At 43.2% G+C, this 25,220-nt stretch overlaps 1 protein-coding gene across 2 annotated transcripts in view; it reads left to right on the top strand.

Annotated features, from left to right (window-relative positions):
- Positions 1 to 25,220, top strand: part of cdh13 (cadherin 13, H-cadherin (heart)) — a 620,914-nt gene that overhangs the window by 187,353 nt on the left and 408,341 nt on the right. For both annotated transcript variants that reach the window (XM_052465701.1, XM_052465703.1), the window contains exon 3: positions 19,158 to 19,369. In XM_052465701.1, coding sequence (XP_052321661.1) covers positions 19,158 to 19,369 — 212 coding nt within the window. The remainder of the gene's footprint in view (positions 1 to 19,157; positions 19,370 to 25,220) is intronic.

Raw genomic sequence — 25,220 nt, 5'->3', positions numbered from 1 at the left:
CGTATAGATGCTGGCTCTCTGTCAAAATATAGACATACATTTAATCTATTTCTGAATAGCTTTTATAAGCGCTTGGGTGCATATATGCATATCGTCCCTCACTGTGCACGCAGCATAACTAATTCAGCTCTCACTGAATTCATTTGAAAATAGAGGTGAAGAGAAAAAATGGCCGAATCCCTCTCCTGAGACACAGAGGATTGTCTCAGTTTCTCTGAGTCCTTTTTCAGTGTCTGCGTGTCTTTAAATTGCCTGTTGCTGTCTTTCCTGTGGCATTGTTATCTGTAGGTCTACTCCTTTTTCTCAGCGTTTCTTCATTAGACAGTGACATGGTGCAGTTTGTCCTGGCATTGTCAACAGCTGTCCAGAGCTCCACAGTCTTGGGGGGTCAGAGCTTTCCTCCTGGCGAAGAGAGGGGAGAGAGGTGGTAATGGTGTAGGAGAGGGATGACTCCTTTCAGCCAGAGTGGGAGTTCATCTGTTAGCCTGGCCCTTGCGGTGGGTGATGATTTTCTACAACAGAGACAGTACCTTGTGAGCAGATCCATCACGATCACCTCCTATTACAACGCTGTTCCCGCCAGCCATGCAGCCCCCGCCAGCCATGCAGCCCCCGCCATGTAAAAAGACTGTCTCTCTCTGTGTCATAGGTACAACCAATTTCCTCCACTGTTCGAAAGGGCCGTGTCATTTCTCATGGAGAGGAAAATGGCAAGAGTGGCTGTACCTCCAAGTTCGAGGACATTGTCTGTGGGTTTGTTTTCAAGTGTTTACATTGACAGCATTCATTAGGCACAAATTCGTCATTATTATTCATTAGGCACCTCAGTTGCGCTTATGTGGTTCCTGTTAAACACAACCATGGGGATGGCAATCCTTATCGCCACAGATTAAGCTCACCTGGGTTTCTGAGGTCTTCTTCTGGAAGGTGTCTCTAGCAACACTACCAATGCATGCGAAGGGAGGTGTTAAGACAGAATGGTTCATATGTAATGTAAATGTTCATGTAATTAACGCTTTAGGGACCTCCATTGTAATTTTCTTGATAACTAACTCTGGTGCTCTGATAGTTATCAAGGTATCCACATCCTGGCAAATACACAAATTATTATGATTTAACAGATTGTATTATTTATTTTGTTGGTTCCTAAACAGGTAGTGGGTGTTATAATGGTCACATATTTTTCTGCCCTGGAATGGCTTTTGTGCCTCTGTCAAGACAGCTGATTGGCTGCTTCTGTCCTGACTGAATACACTACCTCAGCCTGGACCTTGGCTACTCCACCCCTCATAATTTTGATAGGGGTCTATTTTTTTCTCAACCAACATGACAGTTTATACTGTTCATATTACATTTGATATACTACTCTATGCACATGAATTTAAACATGTTAACCAACTGAATCAATGTAAATAAAATATTCCTAATAACACAATAAATGAATCAATTCAGGCTGACAGACTCTCATTTCCTGTAACACAAGTCAAATTAAGTGCAGTTTCCAGACGCTACATGCATTTTGTCAAAATACTGAAGGAAAATGGAAGAAATCTATAATAATTAGGCCATGCACTGGAATATTCCTTTGTGATTGTGTGATTTTTTTATTTTTTTACTGGTTGCGGAGGAGAGAGGCTTCCGGGGTGTATGGGGAGGGAGCCAGCACAGTTCGTCTGTGAATTCAGCGGCTCTACGCCGATAACAAACAAGAGCGCTCGTCCCCATAGGGGAAATACACAAAGCAATTACGGGAGGGTGGAGTTGCCGGGAGAACCTTATTAAAATTTAACAAGCCCAAGGTTCTTTTTTAGCTGTTGTTCTGTGATGGCAGAATATTATGTTTCCCAACTCTCAAATTAAATCGGAGAAGGAAAGAGAGTGAGGGATTTTGACAATCGAGTGAAAGAGAGGAATACTACAACAGGGGGACAACAATGGCTTGAGGAGCCATGCAGAGGGAGCCCCCACTGTGCCATGTTGCTCAGAGCCTCTTGCTCCCCCTGCTGCATCTCTCTGTGCCAGTGTGTTATGTGATGTGTATTTACCCAGAGTGAACTTTGTCACAAAAAAATGGTCCACTAACTGAAAGTATGGCTCTTGATGTGATTGGGATCATGTGTAAAAATGCTGTATGGCTTGGCTTTTGCCTTAGCGATGCATAAGCCATGGCTTTTGTATACTTATGAGCATTTGCCTCTGATCATCAATGATTTGACCTGAAGAGGTAACTGCTTGTTCATTGTAGAAAAAGGGACTTTAATAGAATAGCAGTGCTGGGATGCATGAGGAGGGCCTGAGTATATCACTCACTACTGTGTATCTGTGTGCGTGTGTGTGTTAGCGTGAGTGCTTGCGTATATTGGTGAATGTGTATATGTGTGTGTGCGTACATGTGCATAGGTGTCTATGTGTGTCTGCGTGCATACAGATGTGTGTGGGTGTGTGTGTGAGTTTGTGTGTGTGTGTGTGTGTGTGTGTGTGTGTGTGTGTGTGTGTGTGTGTGTGTGTGTGTGTGTGTGTGTGTGTGTGTGTGTGTGTGTGTCGTTGTGTGTGTGTGTGAATGGTGTGTGTGTGTGTGTGTGTGTGTGTGTGTGTGTGTGTGTGTGTGTGTGTGTGTGTGAATCGGTTGTGTGTGTGTGTGTGTGTGAATCGGTTGTGTGTGTGTGTGTGTGTGTGTGAATCGGTTGTGTGTGTGTTGGATTGTCTCATGGCTGAGCCCTGACACAGTGGCATGGTGAGGAGAGGATTGGCCTGGTAGCTCAGAGAGAGAGAGATAACGAGGAGCTAAGCACCATGAGCCTCCAGTTACAGAGCAGAGCGAGGCCTCATTATTTCCCCATCATTACACACCACTCTCCTCTCCCGCCCTTGGTGCACATTTGGGTAACAAGTAGAGGCTGACCCAAGCCTGATGTAATGAAACTGTGAACACCTGCTGCACTGGGTTTCCTGTGATTTCCTGGGCATTCACAATGGCAGCAAGGTTGTACAGAATAGTACCATGCACTGTAGTTGTAATCAGGTCAACAGAAAGCACCACTGTAAAGGCGTCCGCATACTCAGTTCACTTTGTTTTTAGGAAACTCGGCTAGGCGAAGCAGTAATACTGTTTGACGCTCTTGAGACGCCGTAGCAACAACATACAGTAACACTTCCTTGAGAAATCTGTAATACATTTTGACGTTTTTGCAGAGGTCTTAGTCGCGCAACTTTACATCTACCTAAGACCTTTGGTGCAGTATTTAGTCTTTTGTCTTTCGTTGAATGACAAAGAAACACTTCATTGAAGAATCCCTACTGTTGACCAATCACCGACAAAGGGACGGTGACTTCGGCTACCAAACTTCGGCTCGAGCAGACGGAAAAAAATGGCTGAACGCTGCCGAACACCGAAACAAACGATAACGTCACAAAATGTTATCATTATATATATTCAATAGTGAAGCATACGGTAAGGTTTGGGTGTTCTGTGGTCACCATCACTCATTTAAATAGTACATACTGGATGCAACCCATTATAGCATGTGTATAATTATAAGTCTTCTTTCACCGCAATTAAACTGGTAATACAAGTCCAATGTGGCTTGGGTAGAATACAAATGAGCAATGACTCAACTCATAACAATGGAGGTAACGTTTTCTAGGCTTGTGTATGTGTGGAAGGCAGGAGGAAGGATTTATGGAAAAGAGTATAGTGTTATTTTTGTCTAGAAAACCTCATAATGTCAGCTTTGTAGGTTCAAAGTCTCTTGGATCTTTTGTTGTAGCCCCAGCCTGCATAGTGTTTTACCCTCAATGCTGTCAAGTGTGCTCTTAAAACAGTGCATCAGTGGTTATGCAAGCTTCACTAGGAAAAGGCTCACCATTAAATTCAATACATGCAGTACATACTGCAAATACACACATTCATTAGTTAGAATATCCGCATAGCACCACAACAGATCCACAGATGACGCAATCTTAATCGCACTCCACACTGCCCTTTCCCACCTGGACAAAATAAACACCTACTGTATGTGAGAATGCTGTTCACTGACGGCAGCTCAGCGTAGGCAACAACACATCTGCCACGCTGATCCTCAACACAGGGGCTCAGGTGTGCATGCCTAGTCCGCTCCTGTACTCCCTGTTCAACCACGACTGCATGGCCAAGCATGACTCCAACACCATCATTAAGTTTGCTGATGACACAACAGTGGTAGGCCTGATCACTGACAACGATGAGACAGCAAATAGGGAGGAGGTTAGAGACCTGGCAGTGTGGTCCCAGGACAACAACCTCTCCCTCAACCTGAGCAAGACTAAGGAGCTGATCGTTTACTACAGGAAACGGAGGGCCAAACAGGCCCCCATTCACATCGACAGGGCTGTAGTGGAGCAGGTTGAGAATTTCAAGTTCCCTGGTGCCAAGAAACTATCATGGGCCAAACACACCAAGACAGTCAAGAAGAGGGAACGAAAACACCTTTTCCTCCTCAGGAGACTGAAAAGATTTGGCATGGGTCCCCAGATCCTCAAAAATGTTTACAGCTGCACCATCGAGATCATCCTGAACGGTTGCATCACTGCCTGGTATGGTAACTGCCCTGCTCCAACCGTAAGGCATGACATCACTGGGGCCAAGCTTCCTGCCATCCAGAACCTATATACTAGGCGTGTCAGAGGAAGGCCCAAAACATTGTCAAAGACTCCACTCCAGTGGAATTTAATGCAGGGAAACTTAAATCTGTTTTACCAAATTTCTATCAGCATGATAAATGTGCAACCAGAGGGAAAATAAATATAGACCACCTTTACTCTACACACAGAGACGCGTACAAAGCTCTCCCTCACCCTCCATTTGGCAAATTTGACCATAGTTCTATCCTTCTGATTCCTGCTTACAAGCAAAAATTAAAACCGGAAGCACCAGTGACTCGGTCAATAAAAGAGTGGTCAGATCAAGCAGACGCTAAGCTAAAGGACTGTTTTGCTAGAACAGACTGGAATATGTCCCGGGATTCTTCTGATGGTATTGAGGAGTACACCACATCAGTCATTGGCTTCATCAATAAGTGCATTGATGACGTCGTCACCACAGTGATCCAACGTACATACCCCAACCAGAAGCCATGGATTACAGGCAACATCCGTACTGAGCTAAAGAGCTGCCGCTGTCACGGAGCGGAACTCTAACCCGGAAGCTTATAAAAAATCCTGCTATGCCCTATGCTATGAACCTTCAAACAGGCAAATCATCAATAGAGGACAAAGATTGAATCGTACTACATCGGCTCTGATGCTCGTCGGATGTGGCAGGGCTTGCAAACCATTACAGACTACAAAGGGAAACACAGCCGAGAGCTGGCCAGTGACACGAGCCTACCGGTCGAGCTAAACTAATTCTATGCTTTTCAGAAGACTGAAAATATTTGGTATGGGTCCTCAGATCATCAAAAGGTTCCACAGCTGTGGTTCCACAGCTGCACCATCGAGAGCATTGGTTGCACTGGTTGCATCCCTGCCTGGTATGGAAACTGCTCGGCCTCCAACCGCAAAGCACTACAGAGGGTAGTCCGTACGGCCCAGTACATCACTGGGGCCAAGCTTCCTGCCATCCAGAACCTCTGTACCAGGCGGTGTCAGAGGAATGCCCTAAAAAATGTCAATGACCCTAGTCATAGACTGTTCTTTCTGCTACCGCACGGCAAGCAGTACCGGAGCGCCAAGTCTAGGTCCAAGAGGCTTCTAAACAGCTTCTACCCCCAAGCCATAAGACTCCTGAACATCTAATTATTTGTCTCCCCAGACTATTTGCATCCCCCCCCACCTCCCCCTCTTTTACGCCGCTGCTACTCTCTGTTATTATCTATGCATAGTCATTTAAATTACTCTAGGTACATTATTCATAAAGCCATTTTTACATCAGCCGATGTCACCAAGTGCTCTACAATGCACATGTTGAACCACGGTGGCTAGGAAAAACTCCCTAGAAAGGCAGGAACCTAGGAAGAAACCTAGAGAGGAACCAGTTTCTGTGGGGTGGCCAGTCTTCTTCTGGCTGTGCCAGGTGGGGATTATAACAGTACATGGCCAAGATGTTCAAATGTTCATAGATGACCAGCAGGGTAAAATAATAATAATCACAGTGGTTGTAGAGGGTCCACCAGGTCAGCACCTCAGGAGTAAATGTCAGTTTACCTTTCATAGCCGATCATTCAGAGTTAGAGACAGCAGGGGACAAGGTAGCACGTCCGGTGAACAGGTCAGGGATCCATAGCCTCCGGCAAAACAGTTGAAACTGGAGCAGCAGCAGGTGGACTGGGGTGGACTGGGGATAGCAGGTGGACTGGAGACAGCAAGGAGTCATCAGGCCAGGTAGTCCTGAGGCATGGTCCTAGGGCTCAGGTCCTCCGAGAGAAGAGAGGAAGAGAGAGAGAGTTAGAGGGAGCATACTTAAATTCACACAGGACACCGGATAAGACAGGAGAAATACTACAGATATAACAGGCTGATCCTATCCCCCCCCAACACAAACTATTGCAGCATAAATTCTGGAGGCTGAGACAGGAAGGGTCGGGAAACACTGTGGCCCCGTCCGACGATAACCCCTGACACGGCCAACCAGGCAGGATATAACCCCACACACTTTGCCAAAGCACAGCCTCACACCACTAGATGGATATCTTCAACCACCAACTTACTACTCTGAGACAAGGCCGAGAATAGCCCACGAAGATCTCCCCCACTGCACGAACCCGAGGTGGGCGCCAACCCGGACAGGAAGATCACGTCAGTGACTCAACCCACTCAAGTGACGCACCCCTCCTAGGCACAGCATGGAAGAGCACCAGTAAGCCTGTGACTCTGTTATCGTAATAGGGTTGGAGGCAGAGAATCCCAGTGGAGAGAGGGAAACTGGCCAGGCAGAGACTGCAAGGGTGGTTCGTTGCTCCAGTGCCTTTCCATTCACCTTCACACTCCTGGGACAGACTACACTCAATCATAGGAACAAGACAGAGTCTGCGTCTCTCACATGGATAGGCAGACCATTCCATTCAAATGGAGCTTTATAGAAGAAAGCCCTGCCTCCAGCTGTTTGCTGAGAAATTTGTGGGAAAATTAGGAGGCCTGCGTCTTGTGACCATAGTGTACGTGTAGGTATGTACGGCAGAACCAAATCGGAAAGATATGTAGGAGCAAGCCCATGGAATGCTTTGTAGGTTAGCAGGAAAACCTTGAAATCAGCCCTAGTCCTAACAAGAAGCTAGTGTAGAGAGGCTAGCACTGGAGTAATATGATACAATTGTTTTGGTCCTCGTCAAGATTCTAGCAGCCGTGTTTAGCACTAAAGTTTATTTAGTGTTTTATCTGGGTAGCAGGAAAGTAGAGCATTAGCATTGGCAGTAGTCTAATCCAGAAGTGACAAAAGCATATATTTTTCTGTATATGCACATTTCCAGATATCATCAGCAGTAAAACAATCAGGGAATGGCAGAGGACAGGGAGAGCTCTGCAGAGTTGATTTATGGCATTTGAATGTGCATTAGGATGGCAACAAGATTGTATTGTACTGCAATTTCATCAGGTTACAGGAATACAAAGACAGCTAGAGGTGGTTAGAATAGGATGGAAGGCCAAGAGTGCGTGTAACCAATAGAGAGTCCTGAGTGTGGACAAATATAGTATGTCCCACAGTTGGTAAACAAGCAAGTTCCTAGTCAACAAAGCACACAGGAGTAATGAGGCAAATAGCATAAAGCACAAGAAAAATATATAATGACTTGGGGCTAGCCATTGTAAGAGTCAGAGTCACTCACTCCAATAGGGCGAGTGTGCTGGAGGTGAGCGAAAGCTTGGGAGAGAGGGGGGAGTGTGGCGTGGGTACCTATACCGGACAGGGTGAGATAGGCCAGGGCAGACTGTGAACAGATCACCAGGTGGAATCCAAGCAGCAGTGCATCAGGCAACAGGATGTCACACCCACTTGGGAGAAGCTTTTTTCGGGAGGCAGATTCCTTGTAGAAAATCCCAGCTAGCTAGCTAACGTAGCTAGCAAGTCTCTGTCCACCATTTTTTTCCATGTGGAAAAGGAGGTCATTAGCTAGGTATATCTCTTCAGTTTCGGCGAATGGACCTTTACGACGTCCAAACAAAGTTGTCCTGTGGCTGTTGTATTTTGGAGATTGTGAGCAGGATATCTTCTGATGTGCTCAAAGCAGCAATATTGTTTCTTACTGAGGTAATTTACAATTGAAATGTCCTGGCTGCATATCAGTTCAAAATGATGATGACGACTGCTAGCTTGCCAGCTAAGATTTAGAAAGTATGATGTTGACATGATCAGTCGAATCAAAGCAATGTGACAGTTTAGTCAGTCACATTATTGTTTGTAAATAGCACAACGTGAGACGGTCCATAGCATTCTATATCTATCGACAAGTCTCTGTTTTGTGGCACACATGAGGTGATAAAGTTACACATGTATTCACTACTAAGTGTTTGCCATCAGATATGTTATAATGGTATTCTTCCCGAAGTCAAAGACCTCTGAATGAGTTATCTGTACAGCTGCCATTTTTTCCCTCTGCTTCCTACTAGCATTTTTTTCTCCTCCATTCTTCTTCCCTCTGCTGTGTACACATGCCACTCTTCCTTCAGAAAAGCATGAATCACAACTTCACTTGCACAATTTATCTCGTTCACTTTCACTTGTAAATATCCAATATCCACGTTCACCGAAAATGTCATTCAGGAGCTACAGTACTAGCAAATCTTTTATAACCTCATGAGCTGTATTTGCCTGTCTTTGCAATTTGTTTATGTTCATTTTCGCCCATTAGCATTTTGTTAACGGCATCTATGTGATTTTGCTATTAGTTTGTGCATGTTTTGTTAACATTCTGGTAATAGAGGCCCAATGGGATTTTCTTGCATTTTTAGCGCCCTCTTGTGTGCTATGTCAGAAATATCATAACTCCCGGGATGAGAGAAGGATGGATGACGGTATGAAAATCTGGATACTGCCCAAGCCTAATAGCTAGACATTGCATAGTACAAACATCTGCTAAATCTGTCTATGGTTTGTGTAGTAGAACATTTACATTTCTTGTTGGAATTACATCATAGTGGACTTGTACTATCATCCCAAAATAATAATAAGCTTCACTGTGAAGAGGGATGAGTTGAGTTCGTTGCAATGTAGTATTTCTAGACAGACAGGTTGCTTCTGGCAATGTACCAATGCTCCAACTTAACACTTCTGTAGAAGTTCCAGCTTCACTTGGGACGGAGAGGACAAGTCGGAAATGGGAAGCGCATTACTGGTAACATCATTGTCGGATCCTCTTGTTGCCCTAGCTAAACATGCATCTCGGCCTCCTTGGGTTATTCCTTTTCATGGTTTTGAGTGTGAGGACCTTTTGAACTATCTAGCTTAACTTGACCACAATTCCCGCCCACATTTTAAACCATGTCTACCCAAACTCTGTCTGAAGACAACCCTCACTGAACATTTTTTTTGTCAAAGAAAGCCGACACCCCCCCCCCTAGACCTTGTGCTGTTGCCTAGCTTATGATGCTCCAAGGTGTGGGATATCTGGAATTAGTTGGGATGCAGTGCATCTTCTGAAGTGCCAAACACATTTAGTAAAGCAGTTAGCATGCATGGCTGACCTTTAACTGTGGATGAGAGAACTTTCTGTTCGAGGCTGTCAGTGATTAAGATGTTAAATGTACTTTTTAGTATGTCTGTGCAGCAATCGGTCAGCCAATGCAGTAGATGTGTACTGTCTGATGAATCCCCCTGCGCCCCCCTGCTGTAGCCTCTCCCTGAGGACACACTGGGGGACACCATTAGCCTATAGAGAGTGACATGATAAATACAAGGCTGTCTGCAACCAGCTCATACTTAGCCCACTTCACCAGCTATTCATAAAGTTATGAATTCTAACTTTATAGTATGTCTGTGTTTGTGTGTGCACGCGAGTGCGCGAGCGCGCGCGTGTGTGTGTGTGTGCATCTGGGTATGCGTGTGTGAGAAAGAGAAAGTGTGTAGTTATTATACCTGTGCTTGGACAATTTTTCTCAGGTTTCCAATGTGCTTTTGTGAGGCTGGGCTATTCTTCTGAGTATGGTATTGTATAAGACCCACATCAGAGTACCAACCACATGGAGATTCTACGAAAAGCATTATGCTATGATTGCAATCAATAAGAAGAAATCTCTACATGCCTTTCTATATTATTGCTCTAGGTGCACTGGAGAGATGTACTGTAAAAGGCACAGAGAGACTTGAGACTTCAACATGATGATGATTTACCACATCCGTCAATGGCGTCATTAATAAGTGCATCGACGCCGTCGTCAACACAGTGACCATACGTACATATCCCAACCAGATTACAAGCAACATCCGCAATGAGCTAAAGGCTAAAGCTGCCGCTTTCAAGGAACGGACACTAATCCGGATGCTTATAAGAAATCCCACTATGACCTCCGACGAGCCATTGAACAGTGAAAGCGTCAATACAGGACTAAGATCGAATCCTACTACGCCAGCGCTGATGCTCGATGGATGTGGCAGGCCCTCAAACTATGACGGATTACAAAAGGAAACCCAGCCACGAGCTGCTCAGTGATGCTAGCCTACCAAACAAGCGAAATGCCTTCTATGCTCTCTTCGAGGCAAGCAACACTGACCCATGTGTGAGAGCACCTGTTCTGACTATGTGATCTTTCTCTCCATAGCCAATGTGAGTAAGAACTTTAAACAAGTTAACATTCGCAAGGCCGCGGGGCAAGACGGAATACCAGGACATGTACTCAGCAAGTGGGAAGACAAGTCGGAAATTTCTTCACTGACATTTTCAACCTATCCCTGATCCGGACTGTAATACCAACTTGTTTCCAGTAGACCCCCGTACTCCCCATGTCCAACATCGCCAAGGTAACCTGCCTAAATGTATATCACCCTGTAGCACTCACATCTATAACCATTAAATACTTTGAACAGTTGGTCACATCAACACCATCATCCTAGACATCCTGGACCCACTCCAATTTGCATACCGCCCTAACAAATCCACAGATGACGTAATCTCTATTCCATTCCACACTGCCTTCACCTACCTGGACAAAATAAATACCAACAGTAAAAGTTGTGAGCTCACGCCGTGGGTCATAGAGGTAATGTGTGGTTAAGTACGGTACCCTGAGGCACCACTTCATTGCTCCAGACCAGTGCTAAAGGGGAGTTAGAGCACTGATTATGCTTTTGGGTCCTACTGTATCTCCAACTGACAATGAATGGGCAACATAAACCTAAATAGAAACATATAATTGTGCACAACTTCAGTAATACTTACTAAAACTGTTGTTATACTAACGTTTTTATTCTTTTATTTTATTAGGATTATTTACCTCTCACTGTAGTACTGTAGGCCACTCCGGTCACATTGTACAGCGCCTGATTGGCACAATGGTCTAAGACACTGCTTAGCAGTGCAAGCTGTGATGATATAGATGCTGATTCAATTCCCATGCCGGCCTCAACTGGGAGACCCATGAGATGACTGTAGGTTTTTGGTTTTTCTCCCTCTAAAAACAGAACTAAATCATTCTAAATAACAAACTGGCTTTATTTACAAATTAGTAACTATGTCTCACCCCAAGTTCAAGAATGGTCTTTTTACATTATTTAAAAACAAAATTAGTTTAAAAAATGTTAAGGGTTATTGCACTTAATAATGGTGCTGACTAGGGAAACGTTCCCACGGTTCTGTCCTTAGTGCCAGTCTGCACGTTCAAACTAAAACAGTGTAACTAATAATGGCATCTTTATGCATTCATTAATAAAATAATGATGAAAATGAAAATACTCTTTCAAAATACCAATGTTTATCTAGTTATGGATCCATAACAAATTACTATGGGAATAAATATCACTGAATTACAGAAATATCCTCCAATCCTCTGTATGTAATTATTGGCGGAGAGTCACCTCATATTATTAGATATACTGTAGGCCTACCGTAGTCAACACGAGTCTCACTAGTGTTGAGTAATGTGCTGTTAAAAGTGGGGTAGGTCTTATTTATTTAAAGAGCATATTGAAGTTAGAAGCAATAGGATTTCAAGCAAAAGCCTACAACTATTTCAGCACCGTTTCGTGCTGCTCTGAGACAAGCATGGGGACTGGTCTTGGTAAATCAATGTGATTTTTATTTTCACTTAATCTCCGTTTGGGTTTTGGTTACACTAGAATTAAAAAATGAGGGTGCCGAAATGTTATGCTCTTAGTGTAACCTTTGTTTAACTAGGCAAGTCAGTTAATAAGAACAAATTCTTATTTACAAGGACAGCCTACTCCTTCCTATACTGACAACCGTTACATTGTACAGCGCCATATTTTCTGTTCCATCCTAACGGAAACCCAGAGGGTTTTTGTTTTTCTTGGAATAGAAAACACCATAATATGAATCAAATTAATTAGGCAAGTACCAATCAAAAGTTCACACACATATACTCATTTCAGGATTGTTCTTTATTTTTTACTATTTTCTATATTGTAGAATAATAGTGAAGACATCACAACTATGAAATAACACATATGGAATCACAGTAGCCTAATAAACAAATGCAGGTGGCTTATAATGTATCTTCAAAATGCTTTAAATGCTTTAATATCCAAATGTAAAAGCATATACTGTACAGTACTGTATTTTTTCATCATTATCTTTATGCTTTCGTTAATAATATAATGATACAAATACACTTTCAATATGCGGATATTGTTTTAGTTATGGATCCATAGCGAATTACTATGGAAATAAATATCACTGAATAACAGAAATATTGCAACAAAGTTGTCTAATGAAGGCAAACTCTTTCAAACAAACATGGTCACGTTGTACATCGTCATTATGGATTAGCAGGGCTATATTTTGGCGTTCATTAATATTATTTTGGCCTTTGTTCAGTTTACAATCGCTCACAGTCAATTTTTTGAAAATTAAATAGCAACCTCTCCCTCAACCTCAGCAAGACAAAGGAGCTGATCCTGGACTACGGGAAATGGGGGCTTTAGTGGAGCGGGTTGAGAACTTCAAGTTTCTCAGTATCACTAAGAAACTAACATGGACCACACATACCCACACAATTATGAATAGGGCACAGACAGTGCCTTTCCCCCCCTCAGGTAGCTGAAGAAATGAGGCATGGGCCCTCAGATCCTTAAAAAGTTCTAGATCTGCATCATTGAGGGCGTTATGACTGGCAGCATCACGCTTGGTACGGCAACTGCAAGGCACCCAACCGCATGGTGCTACAGAGTACGGCCCTGTACATCATTGCGACCAAGCTCACTGCCATCCGGGACCTATATACCAGGCGGTGTCAGAGGAAGGCTCAAAGAATTGTCAAAAACTCCAGACACCCAAGCCATAGACTGTTCTCTCTGCTACCACACAGCAAGTGGTACCAGTGCACCAAGTCTGGAACCAAAAGGAACCTCAACAGCTTCTATCACCAAGCCATACGGCTGCTAAACAAGACTGCTAAATAGCTAATCATATGGCTACCCGGACTACCTGCATTGACCCTTTTTTGCGCTAACTCTCATGCACTGACTCCGTGCACACACGCTGGACTCTACCGACACACTCACACATATTTACACTGACAACCCAACACACACATACACACACAAACACTACATACGCCCACACACACAACACGCGCACAAAAAAAGATATATACTATATACTGCCACACACACACTCATACACACTTTCACACTCACACACATACGCTTCTGTTACTGTCTTATCTATCCTGTTGCTTAGTGACTTTATGTATTTATTCTTTGTGACACTATTTCTATTATTATACTTTTTAAATTTTTTATATTAACTCTGCATTGTTGGAAAAGTACCCGTAAGTAAGCATTTCATTGTTAGTTTACACCTGTTGTTTACGAAGCATGTGAAAAAAACAATTTAATATGATTTGATTTGATTACAGTGATTTTGTGCCAGTCAGATGTTATTCAAATGTATGATTTAAATAACTTCAGTTTCTCATTTTCTTATGGTCTGCCTGTTCTGTTTCCTGGCTTGGACTGTGTTTTCAGTCCCTAGAGCTACACTAAGATCAGTGGTCTGTTTGAACTTATCTTCATCGACCATATTTCATATTTTGGAGTGAGTAAGAGAGAGAAATAGAAGGAGAGAGAGCAAAAGAAAGAGAGCAAGAGAGCGAGAAGCAGGGACCAAAAGAGAGAGATTGCAAAAGCACAAGAGAGACAGATAGAGAGAGAAGAAATGAGAAGAAAGGGAGATTAAGCATCAGAGAAGTTTGATATGGAATCAGACATGCTGCTTCTACTTTTTGGAGAACTTGTCTGAAATCCACAGATTCCAGCTCTCTAAATGTCCTCCTAACAGTGAGACCCTGGTGTGAAAGCCTCCTGGGACGTTCTGCTCACAGTTGAAGCACAGCCTTGTTCCAGCTTAAAGGCTGTGTGTGTTGTACACAATGCTCCTCGCAAATGAGAAACTCTGGCAGTAAATGGAATTACGTTTCAAAAGTTTCAAAAGCAGCACAACGCTGTAATGCCGGATTACTTAGCGACATGATTTTGCGAGGCCTTTTGAGGCAGAGCACACTCTAATAGGACACAGCTATCAGCTCTGATGCAGACACTGTCACCTTTCAGATTAGTCTTCAGATTCCCATCTCTCCCCATCATAACATCTTGACATTTAGTTAGGAGGCAGAAAATTGTCTTCACAACACTGAGCAGGAAAACCTTATTACCTGACATAAAAAAAAATGTATTTCGTGCCTGACAATAAAAAGGAATCCAAAGTAAATATGAGTTGTTAGATGTAATCCCATTTCCCTCGATCAAAGCCAAGCAGAAAAGGTTACACATCTGAAGCTTCCTGTTGTCTTCAAAATTATTTCTCAACAGCCTATCAAAGACTTGTTGTGTTTCTTCCGTACCCTTTTAGGATGCACACAACATAACCGTAATGCTTTCAAGAGACAGCGTTGGATGATCAGAATGCTTGTTAGATGAAAGGAGACGGTAATGTCAAGCATCATATACAACTACACCTCCATTTGTTTATTAAGGCATAGGAGTTTTGAGAAAACAGAAACTGTTTCGGGTGAAGTATTGACTAATGCCTCAAAATACATTGACATTACTTACATATAATGACCCCAGCAAATTGGTTTCGAAATGATTTATTGTCATTTCGAATGGAATTAAACATCTGCAATAACTAACTGCACAAGCAGCTCTATTTTATATTTGAATATTTTTGCAGGTTTAAATTCCCAAAAGTACAAAGTGTAAGTACTACCATATGTATGACATATGCTTCAAAATAAGTTTACATTACTAGTCATTACTTACATGTAATGAACCCAGCAATTTGATTTATAAATGATTTATTGACATTTTGAATGGAATTAAACATCTGCAATAACTAGCTGAATGAGCAGCTCTGTGCATAATTTGAATAATTTTGCAGGCTTAAATTCCAAAAAGTACAAATCGTAAATACTACCGTATGTATGACATTTAATTCCATTCTGAAAGTGTCATGCAGGATTTTCAGTAGCTATACAGTAATACCATATTACTTAGCTACGGTGTCCTAAAGGACCAAGCACAGTCATGAGAGGACAGATCACCATTTTACATTACCATGATTGGTTTTATGGCCTAAAAGGAACTCATGTTAAATTGGCTGACTGTAAAAAAAGCAAGCCCACACAGTTCTCAGTTAGGGGTTTTAGCCAGCTAATCCGTGTTGTGCAGTGCTGTTTAAACTCATAGCCACTTCTTGGAGGACGAGGGGGCCAATGCCATTGTCACTTGACATCAAAGCACATCCCGCCATGCTCCCACTGAAATCCCCCCAAAACCTGACAACATTAGAATACCATCAAACGCTCGCTGCTTGCCTTTGAAATTTCTGACACTGTTTGCAGGCTATGAAGAGTTGTATGGGGATAGAAATTAACATTTTTATTTTATTTAACTAGGCAAGTCAGTTAAGAACAAGTTCTTATTTACAATGACTGCCTACCGGGGAACAGTGGGTTAACTGCCTTTTTCAAGGGTAGAACAAGAGTTTGACCTTGTCAGGTCAGGGATTCGATCCAACAACCTTTCGGTTACTGGCCCAACACTCTAACCACTAGGCTACCTACCTGCCATGCTTTTTGTTAGCAATGAGAATTGAATATAGAAATGGAGTTCTGTTGACTCTCTCAACCTCTACTGGCATGGTGAAGCCTTGCCTTTCTTTCCCTCCTCTCCTGTCAGTCCATAGACAGAGTGAGTGTGTGATTGTGGCCAGAGGGGAGATTTAAAGTGGCTGTGGTGGAGAGAGCGATAAAAAGGCCCCACAACAGAGTTGAAAAGGTTAAGTGCATTGAGCGAGTACGTTGATAGATTTGATTCCTATTGATTTGGTAGGCACACAGCACTAACTGTAGAGTTTTCCAATTTCAGATGGTCCTGAGGTGTAGAGAGTCTGCAAGAAAGAGAGACCCAGTTCAGCTTCACACAACAAATACAGGAGACACACTGCTGAGGGCCTAAAAAAGGCTTCATCAATGTTGGAGGAAGACTTCCTTCCATCTCCTTTATCTTCTGTCCACAACAAAAAGGCATTGATCTTATTATGGCAGCATTCATAGATATCCCCCCCCGCCAACCTACAGTACAGACTGACTAAGACAGGAGAAGAAATTGAGAGGGGAGTGAGAGAGAGAGAGATAAAGAAAGGGACTGAAATAAACATAGGATAATCCATTTTTATAGATGCACAGCCAGTGTGTTCTGCTGTGCCCCCCGTTCCTCATAATGCCAGTAATTCTAATGACAGGGACGTTGGCAGGGCAGGGTGGGCTTGTTAGTGTTACAGTGATCAGTGGGAAGCCCAGAACAGAACATCGCTGCACATGAGACACACCACCATGTAGCTGTAACTGTTCATCAACCTCTCATCATGTCCCTTCTGTCACTGCACTGTCAGTGTCACAGTGTGCCAGCCATCCTCGTAAAACCTGGCCTCCCTCCATAAAACCTGCCTTTTATGGCCCGCTGCTCATCATAATGTCTGCATGGACAGCTGGGTGTGTTTGGGTGTTTGTTTGGGTGTATTTGGCTTTTTGTCATAATTACAGATGGCGATTGTGTGTGTTGATAATCCTACCAACCGCTTAACCTCTCGCTTTACAAATGATATACTGTATTCAAATAAATAAATAAAAGATAATAATTAAGGTGTGTCATTTTCTGCAGTTAAGCAACAGGTGCTAATTGTTGCAGTGGGTTACCATGGTGGTTGAATGGAATGAAAGTGTAGCTCCAACTGTTTGATAATAAGTGGTAATGAGAGTTTAAAGAGGGTTTTTAAACATTAAATGTACAACACTACAATTAGCTCAGCATCTGGCCCAGGGTTGCTGGAAGTGCCACCAGATGTACATGTACATTTAATGTGAGTATTGTAAGCTGATGAGAGCAGGAATATAGGTTGATTCATGGCTAAACTAAAAAGGAATGCTTTCCCATTCTTCCCACTTGAGAGTCAGTTTTATCCGAGGGTACTGTATTGAAGACTGTCCTTGGCTCTCCATTATAAACAGAATGTGCAGATGAGATGTTCAGTGTTCTTCAGTTTAAGAGTTCCCAGGGCTAGGGGGTATACGCTGCTAAGGATATTTCTGTTATGTAGAGAAAAGAAGAAAAGAGGAAATTCATTTATTATGGATGTATTATGTAGAACATTGTCTCGACTGTAAAGCAAAGGGATTTTCCATAAAGCATCAGCAGTGGATTCCTTCTGAGGAGGAGTGAGCTCATTTGTAAATGGTGTTGTTATTAACCTAGCCACTGCTGGCTCAGATTTCAGGAAACAGTATCAGTTACCTCGTACCCCAGCACATCCACCCAGAACTGCTACTCCCTGTATATAGCCATATTATTTTTACTCCTTATTGTTATTTGTTATTCACTGAGTATTTATTCCTTGTGTCACTATCTATTTTTAGTTTATAGTTTTAATTTCAATCTTTAAATCTGCATTGTTGGGAAAGGATTAAGTTAGCATTTCACTCTTAGTCTACATCTGTTGTTTACGAAGCATGTGAAAAATACAATTGGATTTGATTCAAATATATGGATATCCCAGAAAACATCATGTTTTTCAAACAACTATGATCTCAAATTGAATCATACCATTTAATCATGAACTGGTATAAGGTTATGTTCATGCCTGAGGCAGTATGTGATAACTCTCATTCAAGACAAGTCAAAGTGTCTACAGTCCAAACGGAGGTATTGTCTTCTCACCCCCACCACCTTCCTCTTGGGCTCCTCACAGTGGAAGGGGGAGGGGGGTTGAGGGAAGGGTACTTGATGGGCCAGGAAGGGGAGTGTGGCAAAGCAAGATAAGGATAGGATCAACACGATCAGAGAAGATAAACCATGGTGGAGTGGCGCTATCTCTCTGTCAGACGACAATGGCATTTTACACATATGTGTACAGGGTGGCATACACACACACGCATGCAGGCATGCACACACGCACGCACACACTCACACAGAGTGAGATGGCTCATGAACATCTTATTTACCACACCATGTCCCTGGTAAAGACATGGAATGGCAGCAAGTGAATGGTGAGGGGTGGAGAGGGACATTTAGGCAAAGCACATGGCTTTGATAAAAGCTCATTGAAGTGTTAATGATCACTATTAAATGAAGGAAAACAATCACACTCACACAGCATACTTATGAAGGTACAGCATTAGCAGATGCGGATATGTGCGTGTATCTATTCATGTGTTTATTTGTAATTGACAGAGGGAACCTAATGTTATCGTATTTGAATAGCTACCTTGGTCATTCCTGTGACGTTGCTCATGCATATAGATCACTGAACCCTAGAAGAGACTACTGCTGATCAGAGACAGCACATGTAGATATGTAGAATAGGTAGAGACCCTGGAATGCACAGGAACGCAACACAACCATGTAGAAAAGCTGTCTAAACAGTGTTGGTAATAGCTGTGGTCTTTTGTTTCTCTCTCTCTCTCTCTCTCTCTCTCTCTCTCTCTCTCTCTCTCTCTCTCTCTTCTCTCTCTCACAGTGTTCTTTGATGACTGTGCGGGGAATGAGGGCTTGGCGTTCGAGGTGTCCCACCCGGACTTCCAGGTGGACGAGGAGATGAACCTGGTGGCCAGACGAGACGTGATGGACAGCGGCACTGTCATGTTTATCCACGGGGTCAACGAGCAGGCTGATGACATGGCACAGGTGGACATTGTCGGAGCTCCACCTAGATCTCCTCAAACACTCAGGGTGAGTAGCTGGCCAATGGATGCCTCTGACTATGGCAGATAGATACTCTCCTATTAATGTTGCTGTTCAGAGATCATCATTTAATAAGATAGCTGTGGAAAGAAGTGTGCAACAGACTGCACAACAAAGCTTTGAAATGACAGCTGTGTCTTTTCATTGTATTTTTCTACAATGTACACTTATTTAAAGTGACTTCCTCTTTCCACTGGGTGGATGAGTGGACTTAATTTGGGTTTGGAGAGCCGGTGGTTGGTGAAAATGACTGCATCTCACTTTTGTCATTCAAGTACAGTTCCCAGAACTGCCCACTGTGCTCATTGTCACCAAACTTTAACCACTTAAATCTTCAGTTTCATCTTAAAATAAAAATGTGTTCCTTCTATACATGGTGTTAGTATTCAAAATACCAAATACAGTAACAAATTCTGTTTAATGATCCACAAAACCACCTGTATCAAAGTCACTCCATTCATTACCCCCTCCACTTGCCTTCCAGCCCCTTCCTGTCCCCGCCCTCCAGGCCAGCACTAGTGCTGCCAACTTGATTAAAACATTTCCCAGGGCCATCTCAAATATTCCGTTACCTCCCCTCCAATCATCGCTCTTCCCTGCTCCCTGCCCAGGTGTCCCACTGGTGTAGTTTCTCCGGTTCCCAGCCTAATGAGTAGCTCTCTCACTGTCTCTGTGCGTCACCTTGCCTTCATTTGTTTATGCTTCTCCCATTATTTATTTCGTTTGCCAGTCCACGGCTATGTCTTTGGCAAGCCTGGGAGGACATAAGGGAATGAGTCATCTCCATTCTGTGTGTGAATGGGGAGAGAAGGTTTCCTCATGAGTAATGTCACCATAATGTTCTTCTTGGCGAGTACGAAGGCGCTCTGTTTTAAAAACATTTTTTTTTGTCTCCCGAGTTAAAAGAAGCTTAGCTAAATAAAATGTTTCTAAAATGTAATTTGCTTGTCGTAGGTTAACAAGACATTATGCATATTGACATGACTAAGTGCTATAATGAAATAAAAAGTTAAGAAAAGTTGGGTGGCCGTGGCCCAATAACCAATTTTTCTTCAGAATTCATTCTGTAGGAGAGAACTCCCAGCAGTGTCAGACCAGCTCCGATGCCAGATCATCCATTGTCTCCTCCCTTTGTTCTGGCTCTTTGATATCTCTCTGCTGCTCTAGGCCTACCCAGTGGGGGATATTAGTGTTAATGGCATAGAATACATGAACCTCATTAATTAGGCAAAGAGGGAAAGTAAGAATAGAGAGACAGAGGAGACTATTGGACATAAGAGGGTTATGGTTGAGGAGGAGGAAGAGAAAGAGAAAAGGATTGAACACAAAAGGGGCAGAAAGACAGGCGAAGAAAAGGAGGGAAAACAGGCAGATGAGACTGGATGAGTCTTTTAATGTGGATTGGTAAAGAGCTCTCATTATTTCACAATCAATTAATCTACAGAGGCTCTCTGCTTTGAGAAGCAGAACCAAAGAACAAAGCAACAGAACCATCACCCTCATCTCCGCCTCTATCATACACTGTATATCTCTGTGATGTAGACTTCAAGACTCAATCATCATAATTATTCCCCAATAGAGGCTTGCTGTCTCTGGTGAAAGCCCCAAAGTCTGGAAAGGGTTTTGTAAGGATTGTGTTTGGAGGTTGTGTTGGGCAAACCAATCGTACCAGGCTGAGGTCATGGCAATTTGATTTGGTGTTTGGAACAGAGCTTTTATAGATTAAGAGGAAATAGAATCAAATTGAAAAATAGAAATGGGTTTCACATTTTACAGTGCCATCCTGTAATCACAATTAATATCAACCACAGCAAATGACAGTACAAAACTGTTTTGTTCCCTTAAAACACGTCTCTGTTGCCAAGCTTTCATGACTCCAACCCCTCCATTTCTCCACTAATGTCGAGCGGAAATGTCCCTGGGTCTATATATTGATGTAACTGCCAAAATAATGGAAACACTTGAGCAAATCAGGGAAACAAAGTATATTGAAAGCAGGTGCTTCCACGCATGTGTGCTTCCTGAATTAATTAAGCCATTAACATCCCATAATGCTTAGGGTCATGTATAAAAATGCTGGGCAGGCCATTATTTTGGCTACCAGGGCTATGTCCTCATAGGATGACATCCATCCACAGGGCATAAGTTGTCACTGAATTATTTGATAAGCATGTAAAGGATGTAAACTATATGCCATGGCCGTCTCTGTTACCAGATCTCAACCCAATTGAACATTTCTGTGAGATTCTGGAGTGGCGCCTGAGACTGTTTTCCACCACCATCAATAAAACACCAAATATGGAATTTCTTGTGGACGAATGGCGTCACATCCCTCCAATAGTGTGCTAGACACTTGTTGTAAGGGTCGACGCTGGTAGAGACGAGAAGCAGGTACAGGGAGTGAACATTTAATGGCGACAGACATGGAACAGGACAGGACAGTGTCTGGACGTGAACACATAACAACATTAATGCTGACACAGGGAACAACCGGGGGAGCAAACAGTTCTAGACGGGGCAATCAACAAAGGGAAGGAGTCCAGGTGAGTCCAATGAGCGCTGCTGTGCGTAAAGATGGTGACAGAGCGCCCTCGAGCACCAGAGAGGGAGAGCGGGAGTAGGCGTGACACTTGTAGAATCTATGCGAAGGTGCATTGAATCTGTTCTGACCTGTGGGGGCCCAATGCCCTCGTAAGACACTTTATGTTGGTGTTTCCTCTATTTTGTCAGTTACCTGTATAATTCATATTATAGTATCTTTATAATGTCTTTGTTGTAGATTTATTGGCTTTTGATAATTGATAAGTGCTGTCTGAGTGGGGGTAGAATATGTTTTTAATTCCTCAGAGGAGGACGAGATGGTAATGTGGGCTTCAGCTTGAGGGAGGGAGGCTGCTGATAAATGATTGCCATTACGAGGAAACTCTGAATTCACAGAATAATGTATTATCTTTTGCTGGGGATCAATGTGAGAATTAATGGAAGAAAGCATTTTCATTTTTAAAAAATGCACACGCTAAGATATGGAATTTTGTTTATTTTTCTGTTATTTTCTTTCTGTTACATTATATAGTACAAGGGTTGCCCTCTGGGAAATAAATAGCCATATTTAAATATAACAATTGATAAGAGCAAAATAAAACTACTTAGTTGGCTTAGTTATTTTTCTTCCATGCCATCTCACTCTGAAATAAATGTAATATTGCATACAGAGAAATGTTTTGATCAAGTCCTCACTTCCTTCCATTAGTCTTTGATGGATAACAAACAGTTCTACAATGCTGCCACAACACAGCAGTTGACGGTGCATACTACACCCGCTCCTATTGCAGTGTAAAACCTGCTCCCTCACTTGTTCTTTCCGTTAAAGTACTGTGTTGTTTGTCTCCGTCAGCAGTGCAGTACACAGTACCATCAGTACACAGTACCATCTCTCCTCTACTCAGCCTCTCTGTTGCTCTCCTGGTTGTTCACCTCACATGGGCTCTTTGTCATATGCATGTAGTTACTAGTGGTAAGTCATGTCCAGGCCTGCCCCTCAGCCATTTCTGTACTGAAGAATCATGGCAGGGCAGTTAGAGATCTGAGTCACTGTGTCAGTCTGCCTGGTGCTGTCCTCATCCCTGTCTGGCAGTATTGCCGAGTTAAGTGGTCTTTAGCAATCTTACAAACTGCTTTGCTGAACTCTTCAGGTCACAGCTGGTGGTGATCCCTCTGTGTGATAACAACAACCAGGCTTGTTGTTTTTATTTAATTTCTTGTGATGTTTGGTTGTGTATGTTGTGTTGTGTCTCAGTGCTGGCTTGTTGTGGCTGGAGACTAACATGTGTTCTGTGTCAATAGTGTAGTCCCAGGTTACACTCTGACATTCTCTCTCTGTTCGTACTGAGCACCACTCCAACAGACAGTCAGGAATGACTAATGAGACTTCTCAATATAGTATTCAGGGGAAGAATGGCAGAATGGACAAGGACATGACATTGCTGCCGCAGTAACTCTGCTCTCAGTCTGTGAGTGACGAAGACTCTGTCTGTCGCAATGCCTGTAGATCCTAGGTCAAACAAAAGCCCCCACCATCAACACTTCTCTCACTCCTCTTTGTCGTCCTGCACTGAAATAGGACAATTTTGGTGCTCACTTCCCTACTGAGAATTCAAACATTCTGAGAGAGAGAGAGAGAGAGAGAGAGAGAGAGAGAGAGAGAGAGAGAGAGAGAGAGAGAGAGAGAGAGAGAGAGGTGTTGCAGCAGCAGTAATTTATGGACAGGAAACAAAGATTCATGACTAACTTCTCGTGGGGTGTTAGTGTCACAGAACTGAGCCCAGCGCTAGGCCTATTCATCACCTGCACAGCGAGGCAGGAGAGGGGGACACACGTTATGTTTAGTCTCCCAGCATTCAGTGCGAGCTTCACGCCTCTCTGGCCTTGACAATGTAGCTAGGTATGTGTATCAAATGGAGTGTGCTCATCAATATCCCCAATGACCGCATGCAGAGCATTGATGGGTTTTAAGCCCCCATCCCTTCACTGCACCCTTCATCTCTCAGCACAGGAAAGAGATAGTGACAGTATGTTCCATCTTCAGTGTAATGCCTGTCATCACTCTGCTGTTTTCCATTGAGCTGCTAAAAATAAAGGTATCGTACTGTATCATAGCAATAAAGCAGCCAGGAGCAATGCATTCTGGGATTGATGTGGTCATACTTACGGAAGTTAGGTTTTACAGGGCCACCCAAAGGCCAGGAGCTAGCTTTGGAACCCAATCATAGAAGACAACCCACCTATGAATTTGCATTTAAATACATAATAGTCCATTTAATCTGGAGTAGTTATGTGACACTCTGGTTGACTGCGTCAGGGATTTCAGAGTCAGTCAGTGGCTGGAAAACACTGTCTGTTACAGGACACTATGTACATTATGTACCTTGTTCTGGTTGTGTTGATAGGTTTCATATGACCTCTGAAGGTTGTCTGGAACAGGAAAGTAAAGTGAGTTGGAGTGAGTTGCCAGTATAGCAGTCAGTGTGCTCTCTCTGTCTCCGTGTCAACGTACAGCTTTGTAAACAACTGCCTTCAGCACCCACCCCTCCTACCTCGTCCCTCTCTGTCATTCTAACAGGGACGAGCACTGCCAGCTCACAGCGCAGCACAACATTGCGTACAAGATTGTAACTGTATGATGTGCCATAAAAGAGGAAGGACAACTGCTTCTTCTGGTTGTTGACCGGACTGTCGCCAAACTGTTGTTTCTGATAGCAGCGTGGACATGGACCTGCTGTTTTAAACTCTCTAGAGAAAGCAGGTGCGGTAGAGATACTCTGAATAATCGGCTATGAAAAGCCAACTGACATTTACTCCTGAGGTGCTGACCTGTTGCACCCTCGACAACTACAGTGATTATTATTATTTGACCCTGCTGGTCATCTCTGAACATTTGAACATCTTGGCCATGTTCTGTTATAATCTCCACCCGGCACAGCCTCTCTAGGTTTCTTCCGGCCCTCTAGGGAGTTATCCAAGCCACCGTGCTTCTACACCTGCATTGCTTGCTGTTTGGGTTTTAGGCTGGGTTTCTGTACAGCACTTCGTAACATCAGCTGATGTAAGAAGGGCTTTATAAATACATTTGATTGATTGGATACCTCATGCCAGGGCGGGGATCAGGAGGACCTCTACCGAGTGGGCACAGAGCTGTCACGGAGGAGGGAGGCAGAGATAGATACAGAGAGGGGGGAAGGGTGAGAGGGAAGGGACAGAGGGAGAGGGAGAATAAGAGAGAGTAAGTCAAAAAGACAGTGTATGTAAAACATAGAGAGAGATGGTGACTGCTGGATGTTCT

The sequence above is a fragment of the Oncorhynchus keta genome, chromosome 17, assembly GCF_023373465.1.
Source record: "Oncorhynchus keta strain PuntledgeMale-10-30-2019 chromosome 17, Oket_V2, whole genome shotgun sequence".
In the NCBI taxonomy this organism is placed as follows: domain Eukaryota; kingdom Metazoa; phylum Chordata; class Actinopteri; order Salmoniformes; family Salmonidae; genus Oncorhynchus; species Oncorhynchus keta.
Note: the sequence above shows the minus strand (reverse complement) of the source record. Positions and strands in the feature narration are given on the sequence as shown.